This window comes from Sarcophilus harrisii, chromosome 2, assembly GCF_902635505.1.
Source record: "Sarcophilus harrisii chromosome 2, mSarHar1.11, whole genome shotgun sequence".
NCBI lineage: Eukaryota > Metazoa > Chordata > Mammalia > Dasyuromorphia > Dasyuridae > Sarcophilus > Sarcophilus harrisii.
Window position 1 is genome coordinate 470,357,865 of NC_045427.1, and position 24,629 is coordinate 470,382,493.

Below are 24,629 nucleotides of genomic sequence, written 5' to 3' on the forward strand. Positions count from 1 at the left end.
CTGACTTTGGGCTCTTGAAGAAAACAAGCAAAATACAAGATCTGGAAATTTCTCTCAAGATGAAAAAAAGTTTCAGATATAATTCTACCTGGTAACAGGCTATATCTACTATATCAACCTAGCTAAGTACAAAGAGACTTATCTTCAGAAAGGGGCCAGTAAGTAAAGCCTTCTTTCCTTGTTTTCTCAATTTAAGCAGTATTCTCTACATGAAGCCTTTCCTGATCTCCTAAGTTTCTAGTGCCCTTTCTCCCTTCCAAAAATTATCTTTTATTTGTCTTGAATAGATTCTGAATATACTTTATTATATGTATATGTTGTTTCCCCTGACAGAACATTTTCCCTGAGGGAATGACTAGACTATTTCATTTCTGTCTGTGTCCATAGGGCCTGGCACATAGTAGTTGCTTAATCAATATTTAATTAACTGATTAATGAATCAGAAAAAATATAATCAAGATGATCAAAAACAACTGGTCCATTATATATCAACATATTCATAAGATAAACTCTTGGAGGAAGGGTTAGCAGAGATTTATTTGGAAACAAATCAATTAACCGACAAGCAGATCAAAGGATCAAAGGAGATAATTTACAGGTATTTCAAACTTTTAAGCACTATGTAAGTATTAGCCATTATTATTATATGTTAAGCATCTACTAGGAGCTAAGTATTGTGCTAGGTGCAGGAAATTTAAAAAAAATTCCTATTCTCAAGGAATTTACATTCTATCAAACAAATGACTATTCACTGAGGAATAACTAAACAAATTATGATATTAAATGCAATTGAATATGACTTTTCTATAAAACCCAGGTGACTATGAAAAATTCAGAAAATCATGGAAAGATCTATATGAACAGATGCACAGTGAAGTATAGAGTCAGGACCATATGATAAACAATATATATCACCATAACAGGATAAATAGGAAAAACAATTACAACAAACCAGAACACTAATTATAATGATCAACATTAACCATGGAGAGAAGGGAAAATGTATCTCCCTTACTTCATGGCAGAGGTGACTGGTAGTGGTGAAAGGTAGGGGAGGCTATGGATTTAGAATATTGCATATATTGTCCGATACCTTCCATGTTTTGGTTAATTTTTTTCTTTCATTTTTATTTATTATAAGAAAGATTTGCTGGAGAGAGAAAGAAAAGAGACATTTAGGAATGAATGTGATTTTAAAACAAAATATACTAATAAAAATAAAATTTAAAAAATTATATGGAGAGAGCCCTTGCTTAGACAAAGAAAATTTAATATTTTATTTTTCACTTGACATAAAATATGAAGAATTAATGACTAGACTCCATTATTCAATAAAAGTTGAAACTAACTTCCTTTGTCCTTGCAAATGATTAATACCTGTCCTCCATCTCTAAAAAGCTATGAATGTAGATCTAACAAATACTGCTATGAAGTAAGCTAGGAAGGATTTAAAGATTGGAGATTTAAGTTCACATCTTAGCTTTGCCACTTACCCCTTACATGACCATAGGCAATTAACCTTAGTTCAATTTTCTTATCTGGAGAATTAGAGACCAAATGACTTTTAATGTCCCATCTAGCATGAGAGCTATGATCTTTTGATCATAGGGAAATAGATGATAAAAAAAGATATAGAACTTAAGATGCTGGGAACCAAATCATATTATACTAGAAACATCATACTCTTCAAGAGGTCTGCTAGTGACAATCTGTCTGTCTGAAAGATAAGGCTAAAGGAAATCCTAAATCATTAATTATAAAAAAAAATGAAAATTAAGACAAAAATTTTTATCTTATACTCATCAAATTGGCAAAGAGATGGCAACAATGTTGGAAGAACTGTGGCAATGCAGCCAATCCTAGACATACACCCAAACAAATCAGTTATTAAAAGAAAAATCCTATATTTAATAAAATAATTCCTAACAACTCTCTTTGGGCTAGTGAAACAAAGTGAGCAGCTATAGCTGAAGAGCGATATACAAATGTAATAGAATTTATTGTTATAATAAATGACAAATATTAATAATTTAGAGAAACACAGAAGACTTGTATGAATTGAAGTGGAAGAAGGGAGAACCAAAAGAAGAATAAAAATAACTACAATTACATACATGAAACAACACTAAAATTCTGTCAAAATTTGAATTACTACAAAAGCCAATCTGGATTGCAGAGAAAAGAGGAGAAAATATACCTTCTTATTTCAATATCAAGATGGAGTTCTAGAGTTAGGGAATACTGCTGTATATACTATCAATAGCGGTAACTTTTATCATTTGTGTTTTTCTTAAATTTTGGGGTGCAAGGAATCGGGTATGATTTTTTAAAAAAGTATAAGTTATTAACTACAAGACAAAGAGAGACAAAACTCCTAGATTCTAGGCACTTGTCATTTTCTGGCTTGAATTAAATGCAAACAATTTCCCCTTGAGTGTTATATAGTAATATGTTCATCATCAGGATCAAGAGACATTTATGTATCACATAAACATTTACAAAGCATTTTACATAATCATCTCATTTGAACTTCATCTATGGCATGTATTTTTGTCTGGCCACAGATGTTACGGTGAGGCTGATGACTGCACAACTGGGCCTCACTTAAATCCAATTCACATTCAAGCTAAGACATCACTGGTCCTTTTCAATAAAGGATGATTGATTATTGATTAATGGTATCTTGATTAATGTTGATTAATTGATTTAATTGATTGATGCTCCATATTCAGATTACTGAAGGAAAGAAACCTCCTACCTCAGCCTCACCAAAATTTTATCAACTGCACTAATCTTTCACTTTAATGGAACCAAGAAATAAGAGCTCTAAAAATGTATTTCTAAATCATTTCCCCTTTGAATTTTATATTTATGTATTTATAAAATCTTTTTCTATCTCACGTTTGTTGTTCAAACATAGGTCCTGTGCTCTTATCTAAAAAGGAGGGAAATAAATGTGTTGATCTGTATAGTATGTTGGATCACACTGCAAAATGAAAAATAAACTTCTTTCCTTTATGATTTGAAAAAAGGCAGGTGAAGCAAAATAGCGTCTTATTCAAAGAGATAACATTTCACTCTAAAAATTAGGTTCTTTCAGCAACATCATTAATAACTAGAGTAAAGAGAACAATCTAACTAAACAATTTTCAAAGTTCCTTTGTGCTAATATCGTCAGCTGTGATCAATATAGCCATATGCATTATGCTGAATTATGCATTTTAGCTAAAGATAGAAAGGACTTTCAAAAGCAGACCTTAAACACATGCAGTTAATTTAAGCATTAGCCAAATGCACACTGCATTTACATATCCGTTCTTTGCCATATTCACACAATCTGAAACTAATTTGTACCTTGAATAAAGAGGTGAGTACTCTCTAAAAATAATTTGCTAGTTATAGGAATGAAAATAAAAAGATGAGGAAACATCTTCTGGCAAAGAACACTTGCTACATGAAGAGGTATATGTGTGATGGAACTTCAAAGTAAAAAAAAAAAAAATCAAACAATTTCAAAACCTTTAATATAAACAAGAATTTTTTAAATATGAAAGGGTTGAAGCAATATGTATAATAGAAAGAACACTGGACTTGCACTTATAAGATCTAGGATACTTTCTACCTCACTGGCCCTAGTTTAATAATTTAATGTGTCTGATTAACAATTTCTTTGTCAGAAAAATGAGGATAACAATGCATACACTATCTCTAGAAAGAAAGCACTTTATAAATCTTAAAGAGTCATGCTGGTAAAATATTTAAGCATTATTATATAAATATGAACAAAGTGAACTGAATGTGGAATTAATCTGAAGTTCCTTAGGACTTTTCAAATAAACGATCATAGTAAAGGGTATTTTTGTTAATATTTTCCTTGTAATAAACAAGACGGTACATTCTCAGAACTGCAAATTTAAGTTGTATCAAAATGATTATCATTTTCACATAACTATTCAATGATCAAAGAATTGGAACTTTAGAACTGGAAGAGACTTTAAAAGTCATTTTATTCAACTTCTCATTGTATAAATAAATAAACTGAGACTTAGAGAAGGTAAAATACTTGCTAAAGATCACACAGCAGTTAGAATTTTAAACCAGGTCTTTCTGACTCCAAGTTCAGCATTTTATCTTCTATACTGTGCTCACTGTTTTCATGAAAGATAAAGGCAAAAAAATAGAAATAGAGAAGGAACAGAAGAGTTTAAATTATTTAGCATTTGCAGCACTTAGATATCAAGAACAACAAGGCACTTTATAATTAGTCTATAACTAAGTAATAAAGATAGTAAAAGTTGAATAAACTATTTTTATCAGAACTGTATAAGGCAAAGCTTTGTTTCTTCTACTTATTTTGAGCATTAGATTTTAATCATGACATGGCATCAGAGAAAGTTAATGGGGAAGAGCAAAAGGTGATTTTAATTTCTTTAGTTTCCAAAATAAGGTTGCTTATATATTTAGAATAAAAAGTAAAAAAGATAAAAAATGTTTCTATTTCATTATATCAATTTAACAAGGACTCACTGAATTGTGTTTGTGGAGAAACACTATTTCTGGCTGCATAGGAATGAACCAGAAACAATGTTTAATATAGTTATTATCATTAATGAACAAATATTGTGATGATATTAATCTAAATACAAAGTATGTTGCAGGAAAAAATGATAAAAGCATTTTTCAAATAATCACATAAATAACATCTTAAAATAATTTCATATAATTCAAATTCAGCTATCCAGGAGGGGCACCTTCATTTTCAAAATACTGATATATCAAGAAGATCATTCAATAGATGCAATATTGCAAACAAGCCACTTAATTTCTCCCCAATTTTTTGGAAAAGCCTCAGTGATAATATAGTCATTTTAATGTTCAGACCTCAAGGTAGGTCTTTGTGAGTCGGGAAGAGTAAATACTTTTTTTTTTTTTTTTGGCTAAGGAAATTAGGGTTAAGTGACTTGCCCAGGGTCACACAGCTAGGAAGTATTAAATATCTGAGAGCTGATTTGAACTCAGGTCCTCCTGACTTCACGGCTGGTGCTCCATCCACTGCCCCACCTAGCTGCCCCGAAAAGTAAATACTTTTAAGAAGAACAAATGGACTTGTGTCTAATAAAGAAGCTTTGAAGTCATTAAAAGGAATGTAAGTTGCCAATAGCAATGCTACCCACTCTCTGGTAGCTGTTCAAATCTGGGTTCAGTTCATTGTTCATTTCTACCTATGTCTATATAGGTACTTACCATATAAATGTTATACCATTTTTAGGGGTTATCCAATATGGTAATCCAGACCATAAGCATTCATTATCCATTTGGTTTTTAAGTATGGCTAGTCAGCTCTTCTCTTCTGATGATTATGGATCTCATTTGGGAGTCTATATATTGTTTCAGGGTTTAATGTAATCAGCATAATGCCATGTAAACAGGTGCATCTTGAGGATCTTCTTATGTTTCCTCGACATCTTTGCTAGATATCCTTCATGATACTAGCTGTCATTTTTAGCAAATACACATTTCTCTATTTTATGTGTTATCTATTTTTTTTTTTTTTTTTGCTGAGGCAATTGGGGTTAAGTGACTTGCCCAGGGTCACACAGCTAGGAAGTGTTAAGTGTTTGAGATCACATTTGAACTCAGGTCCTCCTGACTTCAGGGCTGGTGCTCTATCTACTGCGCCACTTAGCTGTCCCAGTGTGTTGTCAATTTTAAAAAAGCATTTGATTTGCCAGAGTAAGATGCTGCATTAAATAAAGCTCTTCTTCAATAAGATAATTTTCATGCTTGTGTGTTACTGTAGTACCTTATTGGAAGAAAGTCTTTAAAGCAGCATTTTATTCTGGCAAATCAGATGCTTTTTTGTAGCCAATAAATAATCAAGGAAATGATATATTACATTCTCTTCACTTTTCAGTCAATAGTGTGATTATCAAGATATGAAAATATAATTTGTAGAAGTGTTCCTACATTCATTAAGGATACACATGTTATATGTGTAGATTATATATATTTTCTAGAGAGGGGAAAATAAAGTATAAGGACTGACAGTTGTTAATATAGTTTTGGTCAGTTTTTTTGAAAATAATAAGGATCAGGATTTTTTCCCAAGCTTGTTTTCTGCCCCTTTTTCAGGTACTTTGGGAACTGAGCTATTAACACACTCAAAACAGTATTGCCATCAATAAAACATGGACCATTAACACCTCTTAATTATGTTATTAGTCCAGCTGTTCTCTTCCTCTGAACTTTCTTTAGTACTATTTTATCCTTATTCATGCAGCACACAGGGAATATGATGTTGAGAGTCTAAATGTAATGGCTCCATAGTCACTGACTGAGAAAAGAGTTACCACCAAACAAAACAGAAATGGGATTGAAGGATCAAACCAAAAACCAAAAGGTCATATAATTAAACAGATGACTTCTATCCAAGAACAATAGAATACAATATCTAGTTATTTAATCTTCCAGGAAAGATATTTATAATTAACAAAATGTAACCATCTAAGCAATAGTATATTACAAGGGTCTATTTGATTTTTCTTGGCTTTTAAGAATTCAACCATAGTGAATAATTAAGAATACAGGGGCAACTAGAAGACACAGTGGTAGACCACTGGCCGTTAGTCAAGAGAACCTGAGTTCAAATCCAGTCTTAGACACAACACTTACTAGTTGTATGATCCTGGGCAAGTCCCTTAACCCCATTTACACCTCATCAAAAAAATTAATAAAAATTAAGACTGCAGTTACTTCTGGGCTTATGTCCCAAAGAGATTTTAAAGAAGGGAAAGAGACCTGTATGTGCAAGAATGTTTGTGGCAGCCCTCTTTGTAGTGGCCAGAAACTGGAAACTGAGTGGATGCCCATTAATTGGAGAATGGCTGAATAAATTGTGGTATATGGATATTATGGAATATTATTGTTCTGTAAGAAATGACCAGCAGGATGATGTTAGAGAGGCCTGGAGAGACTTACATGAACTGATGCTGAGTGAAATGAGCAGGACCAGGAGATCATTATATACTTCAACAACAAAACTATATGATGATCAATTCTGATGGACATGGCCCTCTTCAACAATGAGATGAACCAAATCAGTTCCAATAGAGCAGTAATGAATTGAACCAGTGAAAGAACTCTGGGAGATGAGTAAGAACCATTACATTGAATTCCCAATCCCTCTATTTTTGTCCACGTGCATTTTTGATTTCCTTCATAGGCTAATTATACACTATTTCAAAGTCTGATTCTTTTTGTACAACAAAATAACTGTTTGGACATGTACCTCTTTCAGCTTTTAGTTTGTCAAGAATTTCATTTTTGTCTGCTAAATCAGACTCTAAAGCACTTTCCAGCTGAGCAATCTGCAGTTTAAGTTGTTGTTCCTTTAACTTCCATTGTTCTTCATGGGTCACACTGAAGGCACTGCAATAAAACATAGGATGTGTGAGGAACACTTGGAAATACATTTCAACAGAAAATACTAAAGAAAAAAACCTTTTAGTGGCACAGAGACCTCTGTCATCATGTCTTAGGAATTAAGTAAACATATGCTGGTCTGCTGCTGTTGAAACCAAGACGCCTTTCTCAGGCTGCGGTTACAGAACATGAAAGAGTTTGTGGGATGAGCAAAGGAACTGGCCTTAATTTAGAGCACCAAACCCCAGAGAAGTTGGCAGTGTATATATAGCATTTGTGGGACTAGAAAAGGAATTCAGATACATGCTCCAGAGGAATCCACAATTCTAAACCTCAGCAATAGACAACTGACAAAATCATTTTTTCCCATATAAAAATCCACTTAACACAGAGAGAACTGATTTCTCACCTGATTTTTTTTTTTTTTTAAACATGGAGTAATAAAAATTAGTTCTTTTCAAAACCAAAACCAAAAAATCTAACAAATCCTAAAGTGCAACCACAAAAATAATAACTTTTTTGTACTGAATTGAAAAAGAACAATGCTAATTCTAATTAAGAAGTATTGAAAAAATAATCTTTGTCCTTAAAATTAATAGCATGTGGGATAACAATAAACTATTTAACTACAATATGTATTGGGTTATAAAAATAGCATAATGACTCAACAAATGATCAATGTCCAAAATTCCTCAATATTTAGCAATTTGAGCAAGGATTAAGAACTATTAATGATTAAAAATGCTGAAGAAATAATTTACTTTTATGTACTATCCTTAAATTATGAAATGAAAATTCATTTTGATAACCTATCTCAGTGTAAAATTATTTTTTCTAAATTTTTACTGAAGTGTATAAGGTTAAATTAGGAAATTCAGAGCACCTTTTGGTTTGAATCCCACCTTGGCTTACCTATGTGACCCTCTGGAAATTATACAACCTCTCTCAGGCTTAATTTTCTTGTCTACAAAATGAGGAATTTAGAGGGATCTTAACCGTCCCTTCCAAGAGATCTAGGCTGAATAATTTTCAGTAGTTTAATCTATTCTACTGGTGCTCAATACATTTTTTTGTATCAAAAGAACCCATAAGCTTGTAAAATCTGATTTTATAATTGCAAATGAAGTAAAAGTGACAAAAATATATTGTTACAAAAGCTACATTTTTTTGGTAAACTTTTTGGGCATATATATGCATGTATTAATACATTCAGACAAGTCTGGAGTTTTCATTCTAATGAAAAATTAGTAAACACATTTTGGGGAAGCACAAAATTTAGCATACATGGTTTGTTTTTCTGGGATGGATAATTTAAAAAGATTTGAAATAACCTTTTTAAAGACAAGATACAGTTCTCTAAACTTTTCTTTTTTGTATGACAGTTCAATTGTGCAACAAGTATTTCTATTTCACATACAAAAAGTAAAGAGCTCTAAAATAATAACATTTTGACAATTTTATTTAAATCTTTAATTGCCCACCCTAATATAAAAACAAACATCTGTTCTCTAAATATCAAGATATAGCAGGCTTCTTTTCGTTTACATTTTTTAAAGAGGAGAAAGTTACTTTAAAACGTGTACATATAAACACACACATACACACATATAGCTCTATTATTAAAAACATGTAGATCCAGAAAATTAACATGATAGAAGCAAAACTACATGTTATATATCAGATGCCAAAAATTGAAAACAGTAGTATTCCAACAGTATTAGTACCAGCAGAAAAATCACCAACAGCTAATCTGGCAGAAACATCAGACGCTGTATGTGTTTAAATTAAGAACAATTTAGCAGCCTGGTTTTTTCAAACCCACAAAATGCTAGTGTAAATCAGTATAAGTCAATCTGAATTTAGTCCATTGCTATCTTCCTCTCTAAATTTAGGATTACATTCCACTAGAATTTCAGGAGGAATTTCTTTTGAATTTACTGTATTCCTCTGTGCTTGGAACCATCTGTGTAACTATAAATGGTGAACCACATCTGGCTCCATTTGCTTTGTAAGGGATGTGTACATGATTAGATCTGCACATGAGAACAGTCCTTAAAAACTTTTTATTCATGAAAATGTTTTTGTATATTGCCTACAGTGACAACAAAGGAAAAAAACACAATAATTGTTCTTTGTGCACACTTAGTTGTTCTGTTACACTGAAGGAGTGATAAAATATCAGACTATACATATACCCACCAGTGCCTGTGGTCATTCTTATGTCCACTGGTAATGATGGGTGAGCATAAAATAAATACATATTTCATTAGCAGCATAAGAACAAAATGAAAGCTCAAGAATATGATTATTCTCCAGATTATCTACACTAAGGGTTTTTCCATCTCCTTCACATTTTTTTCCCTCATAGAGCAAGTCCAATTAATATAGAGTTCAAGGACATTTAAAGATAGGAAAGACTTTGCTTTATGAGTTCTCCAAATTAAGTCAGACAATATGACTTAATAATACCCTATTATATGAGTTAATGACACAGTACTATTTAGAAAACATGTCAGGCTATTTCATTTAATGTAAGCAAAATGATACCTCAAATGTAGATAAGAGTCTGCTTTTGAGAGAGAAAAAAATGTGTCATGCTTTATCACATTAATCAGAATATTACTGACCAGCAGAGAGAGAGAGAGAATAGTTATTTATTTTTCATACATTGAGTAAATGGGTGACAAGACAAGTAAAAGGTATAGAGGGGTAAAGAGAACTGCTAAGTGTTAGATAATCTGAGATTTGACTAAAATAAGTGTCCAGGTCTTTTGAAATCATGTGACTCTATCATGTTGTAAAAACCTGATTTTCATTTTTGAAATCAAATTAATATAATTTGCAAAACTAATATTTCACCTAGCAGATACTTGGTGATAAAATTTAATATCTGGAAGCCATAAGACCTTAAGCTAAGCATTGCCAGTTTAAAGACAAAAACAAAACCATCTCTGCTCTCAAACCATTGAGGATAAGAATTCTCTCCAATGATGTTACTTTAGATTTCTAAAAAACATTTACCAACATGCACAATTATCAGCACGATTTTTTTTTTTTAATCTCATTAGATTTAAGAAAAACAAAAAACCCAACATATTATAAGATAAAGAAATAGTGGGAGTTGGTACAGTGGGAAAAGTATGGCTGGGTTAGGATTCAGGAATCTTACTTTTGATATTTATTTAGATGTGTGAATTTGGGCAAGTCTTTTCAATTCCACAGCCTGAGGAGACTTGCTATGACTTCTCTAAACAAATTCCTTAAGGGATTTACATAACCTACATGTTATGAATGGAGAATCAATTGCCAATGGCTATAAAAACATCACCATAGATTTTATTATACTTCTTCACATGCTGCAAAAGCTACTATTACCTGCTAAGGACATATTTTTTTTTTCATTGAGTATTAGATGCTTTAAAATATAAGCTAGCTTAATAAAAATGAGAGTTTATGCAATCTGAGGAAAAGGAAAAAATTAGGGAGTTATAAAATTTACCTGTTATATAGTTTATCATAGTTTTCCTTTAAAAGTTCCTTCTCTCTTTCCATATCATTAATTCTAACCTGTAGCTACAATAAAGAGAAAAATATACATTAGTTTAAAATTATACCAGCTGATCTCCATATGGTTTTATATTTTCTTCTTGATGATTTTTAAATAGAAAGTAAGTATTAATTTTCCTTATTTCTGTTTAATTTAGCACAGACTTGGAACACTGTCAATTTATGCAATAATTGATGCTATAACATTCTTCATCTCAATAAATTTTTTTATTAAGTAACGTTAATTGTTAAGTTCGTGAAAGCACAGATTTATTCCATCCTTTCACTCCATGAGATACCAATAATATTTATTTATCCTTAATATAAAATTGTTCCATAAACATTCAGAAATTTTTAGCTCATGGTTCATAAATAGTAGATAAAAAAATAACCGTGGTGGTAATAATTTTTCCCTTGAGATTCAAAATTTGTAAGAGATTCAGGTTCTATTCTGCACAGGAAAATACTCTATGCCAGAGTCAGCAAACTATAGCCTGAGTACCAAATACAAGTTCCTACCTGTTTTTGTATACCCTTAAATGATGTTTGGTAGAAGGCATATAAATCTTTAGTACATTATCACAATGCTATAATTACTTTAACATTTAGATTTCCATATTAGTTTTGCATTTAATTTAAATGGTTATTCACAAAACTATTCAGAAATACAGTCTTTCCCCATGATCCAGAGCATTTTTACAAAATACCTCCAACAAAAAAAAGGATCAATATGGAACATAGTAAGATAAAAAGACAAATCACAAGAACTATATCTCCAGTCATAGAATTATGCAAGTACATTTCAAAGACATAAAGTCATGTATTCATACCTCTTTGCCCTCTTAGAAGCAGAAAACTGTTAATAAAGGTTATAAATTTAGTTTGTGTACACCTGGAGATATGCAGTATATTGCTTTTAGGAGGACTGCAATTATTATTGCAATCAGATGAATGAATCTTAAGGTATTTCATACAGCTAGTGATATGCTGAAAAAGTCAAACCAATCAGAAATAACTAGATCCATTAATATTATCACTGTAACCCATCTGGACTACTGCAATGGTTTCCTAATTAAGTCTTCCTGCCTCAAGTTTTTCTCCTCCCTCATCCAAACTCTCCATTGTTGTCAACATGTCATTCTTAAAGCAAAGGTTTGAGCATATTACTCTCTGCCTAGAAGATCTTAAGTGGTTACTTACTGCTCTTCCCAATTTAGCCCCAGTCTACCTTATTACACATTAATCCTTTTAATATACTAATTTCATTCAATCAATAAACGTTTTATCAAGCACCTATATTATATGCCAGTCACTGTGCTACATAGCTAGGGATAAAAAGACACAAATGAGACAAATCTTTTCCCTCAAGGAGTTTATAAGCTATCAGAAAAGAAAATATACAGCACTTACTATGTCAGCTTGGTAAAGCACTAGTGGGTAGATAAAGCACTTGGAGTGATGAGAATCTGAGTTCAAATCAAGCCTTAGACACTTAAAATCTATGTGGCCCTGGGCAAGTTAGTTAAGTCATATTTGCCTCAGCTCCTCATCTATAAAATAGGGGGACACTGGAAAAGGAAATGGCAAATCACACCAGTAACTTTCCATGGGTTTATGTAGATACAAGTGAACAATTAAACATTAACAAAAAGCATTGTTCTAAGTACTTTACAAATGTTATCTATGATCCTCACAACAATCCTAGGAGATAGATGCTATTGTTATCCCCATTTTACATATGTGGAAACTGAGGCAGACTGAGATAAAATGACTTGTCATCAAAGTCACACAACTATCAATTGTCTGAAGCTGAATTGAATTGAGGTCTGATTCTATATGCTTTGTGACCTTTGCTGCCTCTTATAAAATAGAAACGTTTACAAAATAAAGATAATGGTCTACAATATAAAAAACATTCTGCAAAACTGCTATTCCTGACATTGTATCTTCCAATTATGTGCTTTTGCAAAGGAATATAACCCACATGTCCCACATGTCCAGAATATACCATCTTCTCATTTGTCTCTTAGAAATCAAACTTCCTTCAAAAGTGAGCTCAAGTGCCACTCCTTACATGAGGGCTTTAGGTTTATCCTAGATGCTTGTGCATCCCCAAATGACTCTCTTTGTTTTGTGCATTCTTGTATTTGCTAATACGTATATGTGTTGCTTCTTCTGATCAAAGGTTAGCTCTACAAGGCAAATTCTATTGCTTTTTTCCTGAAATTTCCAGAGCCCTGCACATAATAGGTACTTAATAAATGCTTAGTAATTAACTGATAGTACATAAAGATGCTCAGAGAAACTTATTAGAATTCTTTTGCATTGCAAATAACTAGGGATTATAGATGAAACAGTTAAATCCCACAATTTGGACTCCAGTTTCAAAATGAAAGAATTACTTTCAAGACAAGTGTCTTTAAGTTAAAAAAAATCAAATGAAATATAGCATTTATTACTGTCTATTGTGCAAAACTTTCAATTCATTTACTATTCCTAGCTTATAAGGCTTTTGAAGAGGATATTTCCTTGTGGTGGGAGATTGGTGTAATGAAAAACTCAATGGATTTGGAAGCAGAAGAACTGAATTTGATTCCTTACTCTGATCTCTACCAAGAATATGGCTATTAAAAAGTTATTGAACTTCTTTTGGGTCTTAGTTATTTCATTTATAAAATGGGATAACAGGACTGGTATTATTCATGTACCTTATGAATTTGTTGAGAGCAAAGTACTTTGCAAACTATAAAGTTTTATCAAATTTGTGCTTTTATTATAGCTTGAAGCTTTTTTTTTTTTTTTTTACATCTTCTCAAAAGAGTTACTCTCAACAAGCTTTTTAATAAATATGCTAACAGTATTTTGTGGTACTTACCTCCCCTAATTTTTTTTCAACAAAACTCTTGGATTGTAGTTCTTTTTCAAGACTGAAGCATTTTAAACGATGTTCTTTGAGTTGTAGATTGAGTTCATCCCCATTTGCCAATAAGGCATCATGGCTGGCTTTAAGATGTTTTTGATTCTATAAGGAGAAAAGAAAATCTTTCAAAACTACTGGCAATTAAGCTTTGATTAAATGATTAATAGTTTTTTTTTTTTTAAAATAATTTTACTCTCTAAGTTCAAGCTAAGTAGTTTACTACTAACAATACACACAATGCATATTCACCATTCAGTCAATAGGAGACATTCTTAACCTAAGATTTGCCTTGAAAAAGTAATTGTTAAGTCAAGTTAACATAGGTTCACTGTAGAAACAAGCGTTTTTCCTTGGCTCTTATCTATTTGTGCTTTAGTCTTGATGAAAGTGACCATTAAATACACTGGCTTTGGCAATTTTTTTCCCTTAAATATGACGTTTAAAAATGTTGCACTAATGAACAAAAATAAGTGGCTGATCACAGATATTTTAACTGAAAAGATTTGCTATCATATCGATAAAATCAGTCTTAGAGGTTGAATTTTTTTATTGAAGTATAATTTCAATTCACTATAGAAGATATGGAAAAATATAATTTTCAAATGGTCCATTTATCATGATGCTTTAAATTTATTCTAGACTGGTTAAATATCATATACTTTTGAAAGAAATATAAATGTTGACTAAAATGAATAAGTATATCCTAAATTGACTAAGTCAATCTTCATAATGTCTCACTTGTTACTGAAAAACACCTTTAACTTTTCAGTCGACCTTCAATATTAAGGCAGATGTCATTTAGAAAATGACATCTGAGCTCCTTGTTTTAGGTCAATTACTTTTACTCTTGGCATAATTATAAAAATACTGTCTTTTTCACTTAATGTCTTTAAGTAAAGAGCTCACTTTATTAATGGCACAAATTCCTCTGATGTCTCTATGTTTCAACATTTATCAAGAGATACATATAGTATGATAGAGGATGTATAGTGAGTACTTACTCTCAATAAATAATAATATATTTGACAAGGGTGCTAATTTGAAAACTAAATAATTAAAAGATAACTGAAAATAGAATAATTTTTGAGGTCTTCTTAATTTTAAAATGCATTTCAGGTTAAATGCATTTTCATTTTTTTCTTCTTTTAACATGTAATTCGTATCATACCTTTTCTCTAATATGTTCTTTCTGTCATTTATGTGCAAGACAGCTTTTGACATTTTGAGACATTCCTACCCAATTTTAGAGAAATTCAATTTATGGGGACATTTTAACACCTTCTTTATTAATAGTAAACTGGAGCTTTAGAAGACACGGCTTAATTTACTGCTTTTCCTGTATCCAAACTTTGAAAAAAATGTTGCTTAATAAGAATTCTGGTTATCTAGAAGGTTTTGGTGTTCATAATTCCATAATTTATGTTAATTAACTATGCAGTTCAAATAAATAAAGGTAGTCTTATTGCATATTCTGATGGGGTCAATATTCTTATTAAACCAGTTATGGGGATATAAGAACCTCAAATATACCCATTATTGGAGACATTTATGTTTTCAATAAACACTGCTAGAACTAGATACTCAGATAATTATGTGGTGAAATTAAGAAGTTAACACTGATAATAATATGTAATTAAAACTTCTTTTGAACTAGCTATAGTTTTGGTAGTTCTAAGATATATCAGGAAAGTTTAGAATTGATTTTGTGTACATGCTTTATACTTTTCAAGTTATGCATTCAAAGGCAATTCAGATAAAAACAGTTAAAACAAATATCCTTTTAAGTCTCAGATGACTTTTGATAATATCTTTTTTTTTATTGTCCCACTCATATCAACACATATACACATTTCATATTTTTTTAGTCTAAGAATAAAAGTTTTTTATATATTTAGGTTTAAGGTCATAAATAACAAATATAACAATGAAGTAATAGTAACTCAAGCAATTTAAGACACGGGTTGAAAGTTATTGAGTGTATGTATAAGGACATCTTGCATAACTTGTGAATGTCATTTTGATAATCCATATTATTCATACATTATCAATAAAAGCACAACACTTCTCATTAGAACAGTACCTCTTCAAGTTGGATATATTTTCCTTCCATTATTGCAAGGGCATCACTTTTTTCCACAAGCTGCTTATTAAGTTTGATCAGTTCCACATTTTCCCGAATATTTGACCTTCAGATTTTAAAAAAAGGGAGGAGGAAACTCAAGGCAAAATATATGATAGGATAAAAATTTTCTTCTTTGAAAACTTTAACACACTTGTAAATTGTTTTACTATTATATTTTCATAATAATCATCCCTTTTGGGGGGGAAATTTGAAGTGTGATTTCATTAACCCCCTATATTCCTTTTATATCTAATTATAGATAGCAACTAAAATTCAACTAATAATAATTCTTAGTATTTATTTTAGAGGCTTTAAATGATTCCTTAGCTTATTAAAAGGTGGCATGCACATAATATTTTGCATGGAGATATTTATAATAAAGACTAATGTTTTAAGTAGACAAAAGAGACATGTAATAATTTTCTGCCTAGATGAAAATTTGTTTTGTAATACAGTCTTACCATTACCAAAACTGAGGGTATCATAAGATTACTACTTATTGGAGCTTTCTCTTAGAACTAAAACTTTTCTAAATATTCAAGAAAATGACCTAGCATTTTATACTAATAATGCCCTAAGATGGCATCTAAATAAGTTGCAGATGTGCCTTTAACTCTATGAGATCATTTACCATCCAGAGGGTATAATAGAAACCCTATATGCTCCAATCCTATTTTGTATTATCCCTACCTAGATTAAAGCAAACACCAAATGTACAGGAAGATCTTATAAAGGTTAATCACAGATCTAAATGAATACCTGTTTTCAAAAGACATATACACAGATAGACCAAGAAAGGTAACCTAATTAAATTTGTTTTACATCTAATAGTATTTGAGGACAATATACAACTAAATTTTGATCTACATTTTCAAATAAAAAATATGTTTTAAAATGGAAATATTAAGTTTTCTATTTGAAATGCACAATTTTTCTTCTAAAATTTATCTACTGTACACATATTGGAAAAATTGTCACAATGCCATACTGAAACCAGAAAATAAGACTACAAAGCTTACACATCTGTAAACCAGCTGAGGACTTGAAATACTTAATTTTCCTTTTTGATATCTGAAAGTTCATTGTGTTTTGGCATTGGCCAGTGAATTGTCCTTACAAAGAAGATAAACAAGCCTATAATCTCAGATCTAGGCCAAAGCAGCCTTAGCACAATAGTAAATGTCTAACACTTTTGATTAAGTGGTTCAGCAATATATATTTAATAATATTTTTTACAATTATTTAACAAACTACTCTGCTTCTTCACCTAATGAAATCTGACATCATGGAGAGATAATACCAGTTAATGAAGTTCAATAGAGTATGACCTAGAATTTTCTTTTTTTTCTCCCCCTTGGGTTTTTTCTTTCTTTGTTTGTTTCTTAATCCAGAACTTTCAATAAAGTCTAAAGCAAAAATTTAAAAACTTCTGTGAAAACAAATTTTTATGTTTTTTAGAACTGCTAAATTTGCTCTCTGTTGGTAACTCTTGACTAAGAAAAATCTAACACCCAAACAAATAACAGTCATTTTGATAACATTTTTAGTTCTCTAAATTTTTTCTTATTTTTTTAATGTGTTCAAATACTTCCATAACTATAAGATTCATCAACACATAATCTTTGCTAATTAAAAAACGTTGCTTTATAATTGCAAGAGAAGAAAAAAAAAAAAAAAAAAAGAGAGAGAGAGAAAAACAATTAAGTGCATAATCTATGCTAATATTTATATTACAACTTAAGGTTGAAAAATACTCTTGATTTTTACAACAATCCTGTGATGCATATTTAACTAAACTTATTCAAAAGATGAGGAAATGGAAACTTAGAGAGATTAAATGACTTCTTCAGTTACTCAGTTAGTAAAGGAAGGAAAATGAAACCAGGGTCTTCTGGATGAAGTCCGGCATTCTCATTACTCTGCTTTCTTGCTTTTCAGTTGAATATACTCATCCCCACAGGCACATTTAGTTTCTATAGAATCATAGGGCTATTAGTAAAATTTGACATTTTAAAGGCAATTTGCAATATAGAAAACACTTCACATATGTCATCTCAATCTGCACAATAATTCTCTAAGAATTTGTATTCCAGTATCACAATTGAGAAACTGATTCTCAGAAGTGAAGTGACTCACTCAAGGTCATCTAGCTACCAAGAGAAGCTTCTGAAGTTTGAACGCAGAACTACTGGGTCAGAACTGAGTGTTCTTGCTAACTATAATTATTTTGTTTTGGATGTCAGGGAAACAGGAACAACATTTCAGAAAGTTTTAGTACTTCAGCTATAATGCTCTGCCAGTAGTAGGTATTTAACACCTATTAGTGAATTTGTCTTAGATGAAAATAATAGAAATGATATAGTTTAGAAATAATTAGATTACTTGGAAATAAAAGACATGAATATTTAATACAGAATACATAAGTACAATGAAAAATATGTTCAATCTCTCTAAAAAAGGTAGTGTTATGAGCTTGAAATAGGTTTAATTGTTGAATGTATGTATTTTTCGACACCAAAAAGAATATGGCTTTTTTTTTTTTTTGCATTGTAAAGTTTTTTAGCTGAGAGCATTAAACTGATTACCAGTAAACATAAGGTATACCAAAAATCTCAGTGCAGTTTTAACCCTTAATTTAAAACCACACTATAATTTTTTGGGACACCCTATATTTAAAGTTTAAATCAATGTGATAACATAGGTTCATATTTACATGAAGTTGAGGCCTTTGGAATATCACATATAGTAGCATATGCTTTTGTTCCATAAACAAGATTTTTATAGCACTAAAATCTGGTTAACATGAAGGGCAGTCATGAAAGAAAAAAAAGATAAAGAGAAAATTCAATGAAATGAGTATTTAAATGTCTATGTAATAATATCAAACATTTATTTATACAGTATTTTAAAGTTCATAAAATGCTTTATATAGATCTCATTAAAGTTTGACATCAATATTTTAAGGCAATAAGCTATATCAAGGTACAGGTATATTATCTTCATCTGACAGATGAGGAAAGAAGGGTAAGATTAGCAAAGTCATCACAATTCAGTACAGGAGGTGGGATTTGAATCCAGGTGTCTTTTCTAACTCTAGTGCTCTCACCTCTATAACCACACACTCTCTCCAAAATGCAATGAATGAATTAGCATTATTTAAGTGTGCTAAATAAATTCAATTAAGGATACAAATGGAAAAGCTACAATATAGGTTTTGGCAACTAGGCATAGAGACACAAAAAAGAAAAAAGAGTCTTCGGTGTCACATCCTTTAAGAATGTACTGTTGTACTCTGAGATACCACTACACACCTGTCAAATTGTATAGAATGACAGAAAGATAATGATGAATGTTGGAGGGGATGTGGGAAAACTGGGACACTGATACATTATTGGTGGAATTGTGAACACATCCAGCCATTCTGGAGAGCGATTTGGAACTGTGCTCAAAAAGTTATCAAACTGCATACCCTTTGATCCAGCAGTGTTACTACTGGGCTTATACCCCAAAGAGATCTTAAAGGAGGGAAAGGGACCTACATGTGCACGAAGGTTTGTGGCAGCCCTCTTTGTAGTGTCCAGAAACAGGAAACTGAATAGATGCCCATCAATTGGAGAATGTCTAAATAAAATATGGCATATGAATGTTATGGAATATTATTGTTCTGTAAGAAATGACCAGCAGGATGATTTCAGAAAGGCCTGGAGAGACTTACACAAACTGATGCTGAGTAAAATAAGCAGGACCAGGAGATCATTGTATACTTCAACAACAACACTATATGATGATCAATTCTGATGGACCTGGCCCTCTTCAACAATGAGAAGAAACAAATCAGCTCCAATAGAGCATTAATGAATTGAACCAGCTATACCCAGTGAAAGAACTCTGGGAAATGAGTGTGAACCACTACATAGAATTCCCAATCCCTCTATTTTTGTCCACCTGCATTTTTTATTTCCTTCACAGGTTAATTGTACACTATTTTAAAGTCTGATTCTTTTTATAGAACAAAATAATTGTATGGACACGTATACATATATTGTATTTAATTTATACTTTAATATATTTAACATGTATTGGTCAACCTGCCATCTGGGAGAAGGGATGGGGAAAGGAGGGGAAAAATTGGAACAAAAGGTTTTGCAATTGTCAATGCTGAAAAATTACCCATGCATATATCTTGTAAATAAAAAGCTACATATATATAATGTACTATTGTAGTAGGACTGTACTACCAATTCTAGATTGCCTAGAGTAAGACATGAATATCATAATCCATGCCATAGTAGAAGAAGCTTTTAAGTATCCATTGAATTACATTTATGAAGGACATACATGATGCTGTAGATTAATGAAAAATTGCCACAGCAGAGGGGAACAACCTGACATTTAGATATAAAAAAAGAGTAGCCATTTTTTAATAACTGTATCAGTTAACTGATTAAGTCCAAAACTATAGCTGAAGCCTTCCCTTTATCAAAAAAACTAAAATGTGTATTTACTTAACTGTGTTCATGTTGTTTTCCTCTAGTGGAATGAAAACTTCTTGAGACTTAGGACAATTACACCATTCCTAATACATAAAACAGTGTTTAGGACAGAGTAACTGATTTTAAAAAAATCTTTGCCGGTTTAAAAAAAAAGGCAACAAAGGGAACTTTCTTGGGCTGGATATAGGTACCTCAGACCATAGTTACATCCTCTGTCAACAGCCAATATCAGATCTGATCTTATGACTAAGGGTATGAACAAAGAAGGGAATAAAGAGAGTTTTAGTAAACAATTTTCCTTATTCTCCATACATGTAGAAAATAGTTATCTTCTACGCAAGTCTTAAATATTTTCTTTTCACTAAAGTGATTGAATAAATTAATAGGCAAAATTTTGTTTGTCAAATATTATGAGATGTAATTTTTAATCAAGAGGGGGAACAAACTAGGATTTAAATGATAATCTGATAAAAGGTAAAATCCTTCTGATTTTTACTGTTCACACATAACTGTTTTAAATTTAGTTTAAGGTCTCCTAGTTTAATAAGCAGAAAATGTGCATTTTTATATGTTTAAATTTTAATATGAATTTTTGTTCAAAATAACACAGACATGTAGGCTACTTGTAAATGATACAAGATTTTAAACTAATGAGGCATTATGTAGAACATATGCAAAAATCACAACTTAGTCTTCCCAAATAGGCCACAACAACAGGAAAAAATATGATTTTAATAAAAAGGAGCAGTACTGGGCTCTTACTTCAAAGCAATTAAAGGCTTTGAATAACCAAAAGTTTATGTCAAACTGATGCCAAACCAAACTGGTCTATTAAATACATACTATGAAGGGTTTCTCTAATATTCTCTGAAAAGGCTCTTTGCCATAAATATCAGGCCCTACTACTCTGAAGATTACAACTACATTAAGTTCATGTTTGGAACATGGAATCTAACATCTAGATCAGACTTCTAGAATTTCAAATCTGAAATAATGCATCTATAAAAAAGAAGTTTAAATATGTTTTTTATTTTGTGATGTTTTTCTACAGTAAATTATACCAAGTTTTATATTCTCCCTAACATTATTTCAACAGTTTTCCATTAGTTTAAAAAAATTTGCTGTTACCCATAAAATATCAAAATACATGTAAACATATGGGGGGAAAACCCTAAGTCACTTCTAGTAAGTTAAGTTTTTAGTTTTCACTACTGTATCTGAAATAGGTATATTCATTATATAGAAATAAAACCTTCATAAATTTATGAGGCAAAACATAAGTTCACTATCTATCTAAATTGGGGGACTTTAGATAATTTACAAGTCCCTGTATACTTCAGCTTCATTTTAATGCAGTCTTCTGATTGGAGAAAAAAAAAAAATTTGCTAAAGAGATGGCTCATTAGATATTCTTTTAATTCCCTAAACAGGCCTTTTAGTACTTTTTTAAAATGAACATTTACATTTATATGTCTGTAACTTATCCTCACAATATAAGTAGTATTATTAAAATATTTCTTGCTCTCTTTTATCTTACTACTCCTCAGTCTTCTTTGCTGGATTTTCATCCAGGCCAAGTCTGACAACCAAAAGGGTTCTATCGTGTACAGTGAAGACAGATCAGAAATAAGTAGGGACTATGAGTTAGGCTGTATGAGTTCAATTTTGCCACAAATGGCCTGTGATAAATTGGATGATACGCTCAACCTTTCTGTTTTCTTTATTATGAAATATGACTATTATATTGAATAAATCTCAAAGATCTCTTTCAATTCAATATGCCATGTACCTATGATTTGAGTCTACAACTCTCCATTTTTTTGCCTTATTTCCCTAGGAAGATAGCAGGTTACATAGCATGTTAATAGTAGTATACTACCCCTAGGCCATTGTAATACATTCAAAGTAAAGCCAAATAATATTATGAATAATAAAAATAATCTATAAAACAAAATATATAATAATAACACATATTAATAAAATATATAATTATAATACATCCTACAATAACTGTGACTACTGTAGGTGGAAATTTTTATTTTCTAGATACCTTTGATCTGTTGCTTGCTGCTCTCGAAGTTGTAAAAGAGATGCCTCATGCTCATTTTCTTTTCTTCTCATCTGAGTTTTCAATAATTCTGTTGTGTGCTCCAAATCTAGTATTTGCTCTTTTTGTGTTTCAACCAAAGTTTCTCTAAAACACAGGAATATCCTTATTGAGACACTGTTGGAGAAAAACTTTAAAATCAAAGCTAAAATTATTATTTATGTTGAAAGGTAGATATGAGAGACCTTTTGTGATCAAATGTTTTCTTGCCCAGGTATGCAATAACAGTCTAAAAAGAAACACTAATAGGCTAAAAATGTACATAAGATATATGTTTAGGATATTCATCAAGGGACTGAACTCTGGTTTAATTCATTAAAATATAAAACAATAATCAGCTGGAGTTAGAGTTAGAATATATGAATGATATAGCATAAAAAGGTCATTTTGTTATCTAATCATAAACTGTAACCAAAACATTTACATCTAGGCTTTACAAGCTCAAGAAACAGAGATGGTCCAGAACCTAGAAGATAAGGAATTGTAGACACACAGGTGATCTAGATCCAGTTTTCTTCAGTCTGAAATGTAAATGTAGGTAAGAGGAGCAAAAGTAAACATGAAGGGACCAAAGTTTATAGACTAGCTGAAGATAACTAGAATCCTCTGTACATAGTAAGAGTACAACAAATTCTTCTTTAATGAATTTTAAAGTTTTTCCTCTGCAGCCATTACAAGTGGGCCACCATGTAGACAAGAGATAACTCAGATTGTCTTAATTTCTTTTGATTGGTGAAGCAAAACTCTGATCTATCAAGTCTGTCACCTGTTCTTAGGTCTTTTTTGTTACTTTTTTTTTTTTTTTAATATGATAATTTTTGAATTTCTTCTCTTCTCTCCTAAATGTCAATATGGAGTATTCTTTGCATATGTTATATTTGTAAAGCCTTAAAGCTTAAAGATTTTGTGAATCCCTAATTATAAGATAATAATAATTCCTAATATTTACATAGTTTGAATATTTGCAAAGTACTTTACACACACACACAATATATATAAAAGGAATTCAGGATCTAAAAAAAAATGTACCTGCCTTTTCTTTGGCAAGAGAATATTGACTCTGAAGCTTATACTATTCTAAATGATTGAGATTTATGTTATTCCTTGGGGGGAAGAGGGATTGGATTATACTAAAAGTACTTGCTCTCTAAACCTTTCAGTCAATGAAGCTGGATGTTTTTCTCATTTTATTGAATATGTTGTATATCTATTCTGATTTACTATGGAACTAATTATAGTAATATTTAACTTAATTTTTGGAAAAATTTAATTCTTAGAAAGTAAATAAAATTTGTATTCATAATGAATGAAAAGTATACATACAAAACTTTTATTTCTTCTTTTGCCTCTTGAAGTTGTTTAAGTCCTGTAACTGTGGGGTGTGGAGTTCCTGTAATTTCTATATCTTGAAATTTTGTACCTAAAAATGACAAAATTGAGTTTATTGAAGTGATTTAATAAATACAAGCACTAAAAAGGTAGCTATGTCTTTTTGATTTTTGGTAATACTAATGTTTATAATTAAATAAGGATCAATAATAAGTTTTTTTTTGTCATACATAATATAGAATCAGACACCATAAAAGAGATTGTTATATCTCAAACAGCTGAAATTACAGGAAACATAGTAACATATCATAGAAATCATTAACAAATTCTATTGTAAAAACTGAATTATGTAGAGGTCATTAGATTCAGATAAGATTTAGAATTCCTGGTATAGGATCTGGGGGATTGGGGAGAACCATGGACATCTAATGTCTTCCAAACAGATCTTCATAGAAAAAAGTAAAGGATCAAAGAAAAGGAAAGAGACAAATTTCTACTTTATTTTGTTAGTGATAATCTGGATAATCAAGATCAATCTCAGCTAAATGGCGCAATAGATAGAGTAGCAGGCTCTATCAGAAGAAGTCAGGAAGACCCGAGTTCAAATTTGAGTTCAGACACTTCTATTAGTGTGACCCTGTCAAGTCCTTAATTCTTAATTTCCTCATCTGCAAAATCAGCTGGAGAAGA

At 31.1% G+C, this 24,629-nt stretch overlaps 1 protein-coding gene across 4 annotated transcripts in view; it reads right to left on the reverse strand.

Moving 5' to 3' along the window:
• The window catches only part of RPGRIP1L (RPGRIP1 like), a 121,316-nt gene that overhangs the window by 79,189 nt on the left and 17,498 nt on the right, over positions 1-24,629 (reverse strand). For 3 of the 4 annotated variants that reach the window (XM_031954517.1, XM_031954515.1, XM_031954516.1), the window contains exons 6-11: positions 23,934-24,030; positions 22,554-22,697; positions 15,969-16,077; positions 13,844-13,990; positions 10,922-10,995; positions 7,289-7,428 (exon numbers count right to left, since the gene is read on the reverse strand). In XM_031954517.1, coding sequence (XP_031810377.1) covers positions 7,289-7,428; positions 10,922-10,995; positions 13,844-13,990; positions 15,969-16,077; positions 22,554-22,697; positions 23,934-24,030 — 711 coding nt within the window. The remainder of the gene's footprint in view (positions 1-7,288; positions 7,429-10,921; positions 10,996-13,843; positions 13,991-15,968; positions 16,078-22,553; positions 22,698-23,933; positions 24,031-24,629) is intronic. The other variant, XM_012553816.3, reaches the window with a different exon arrangement.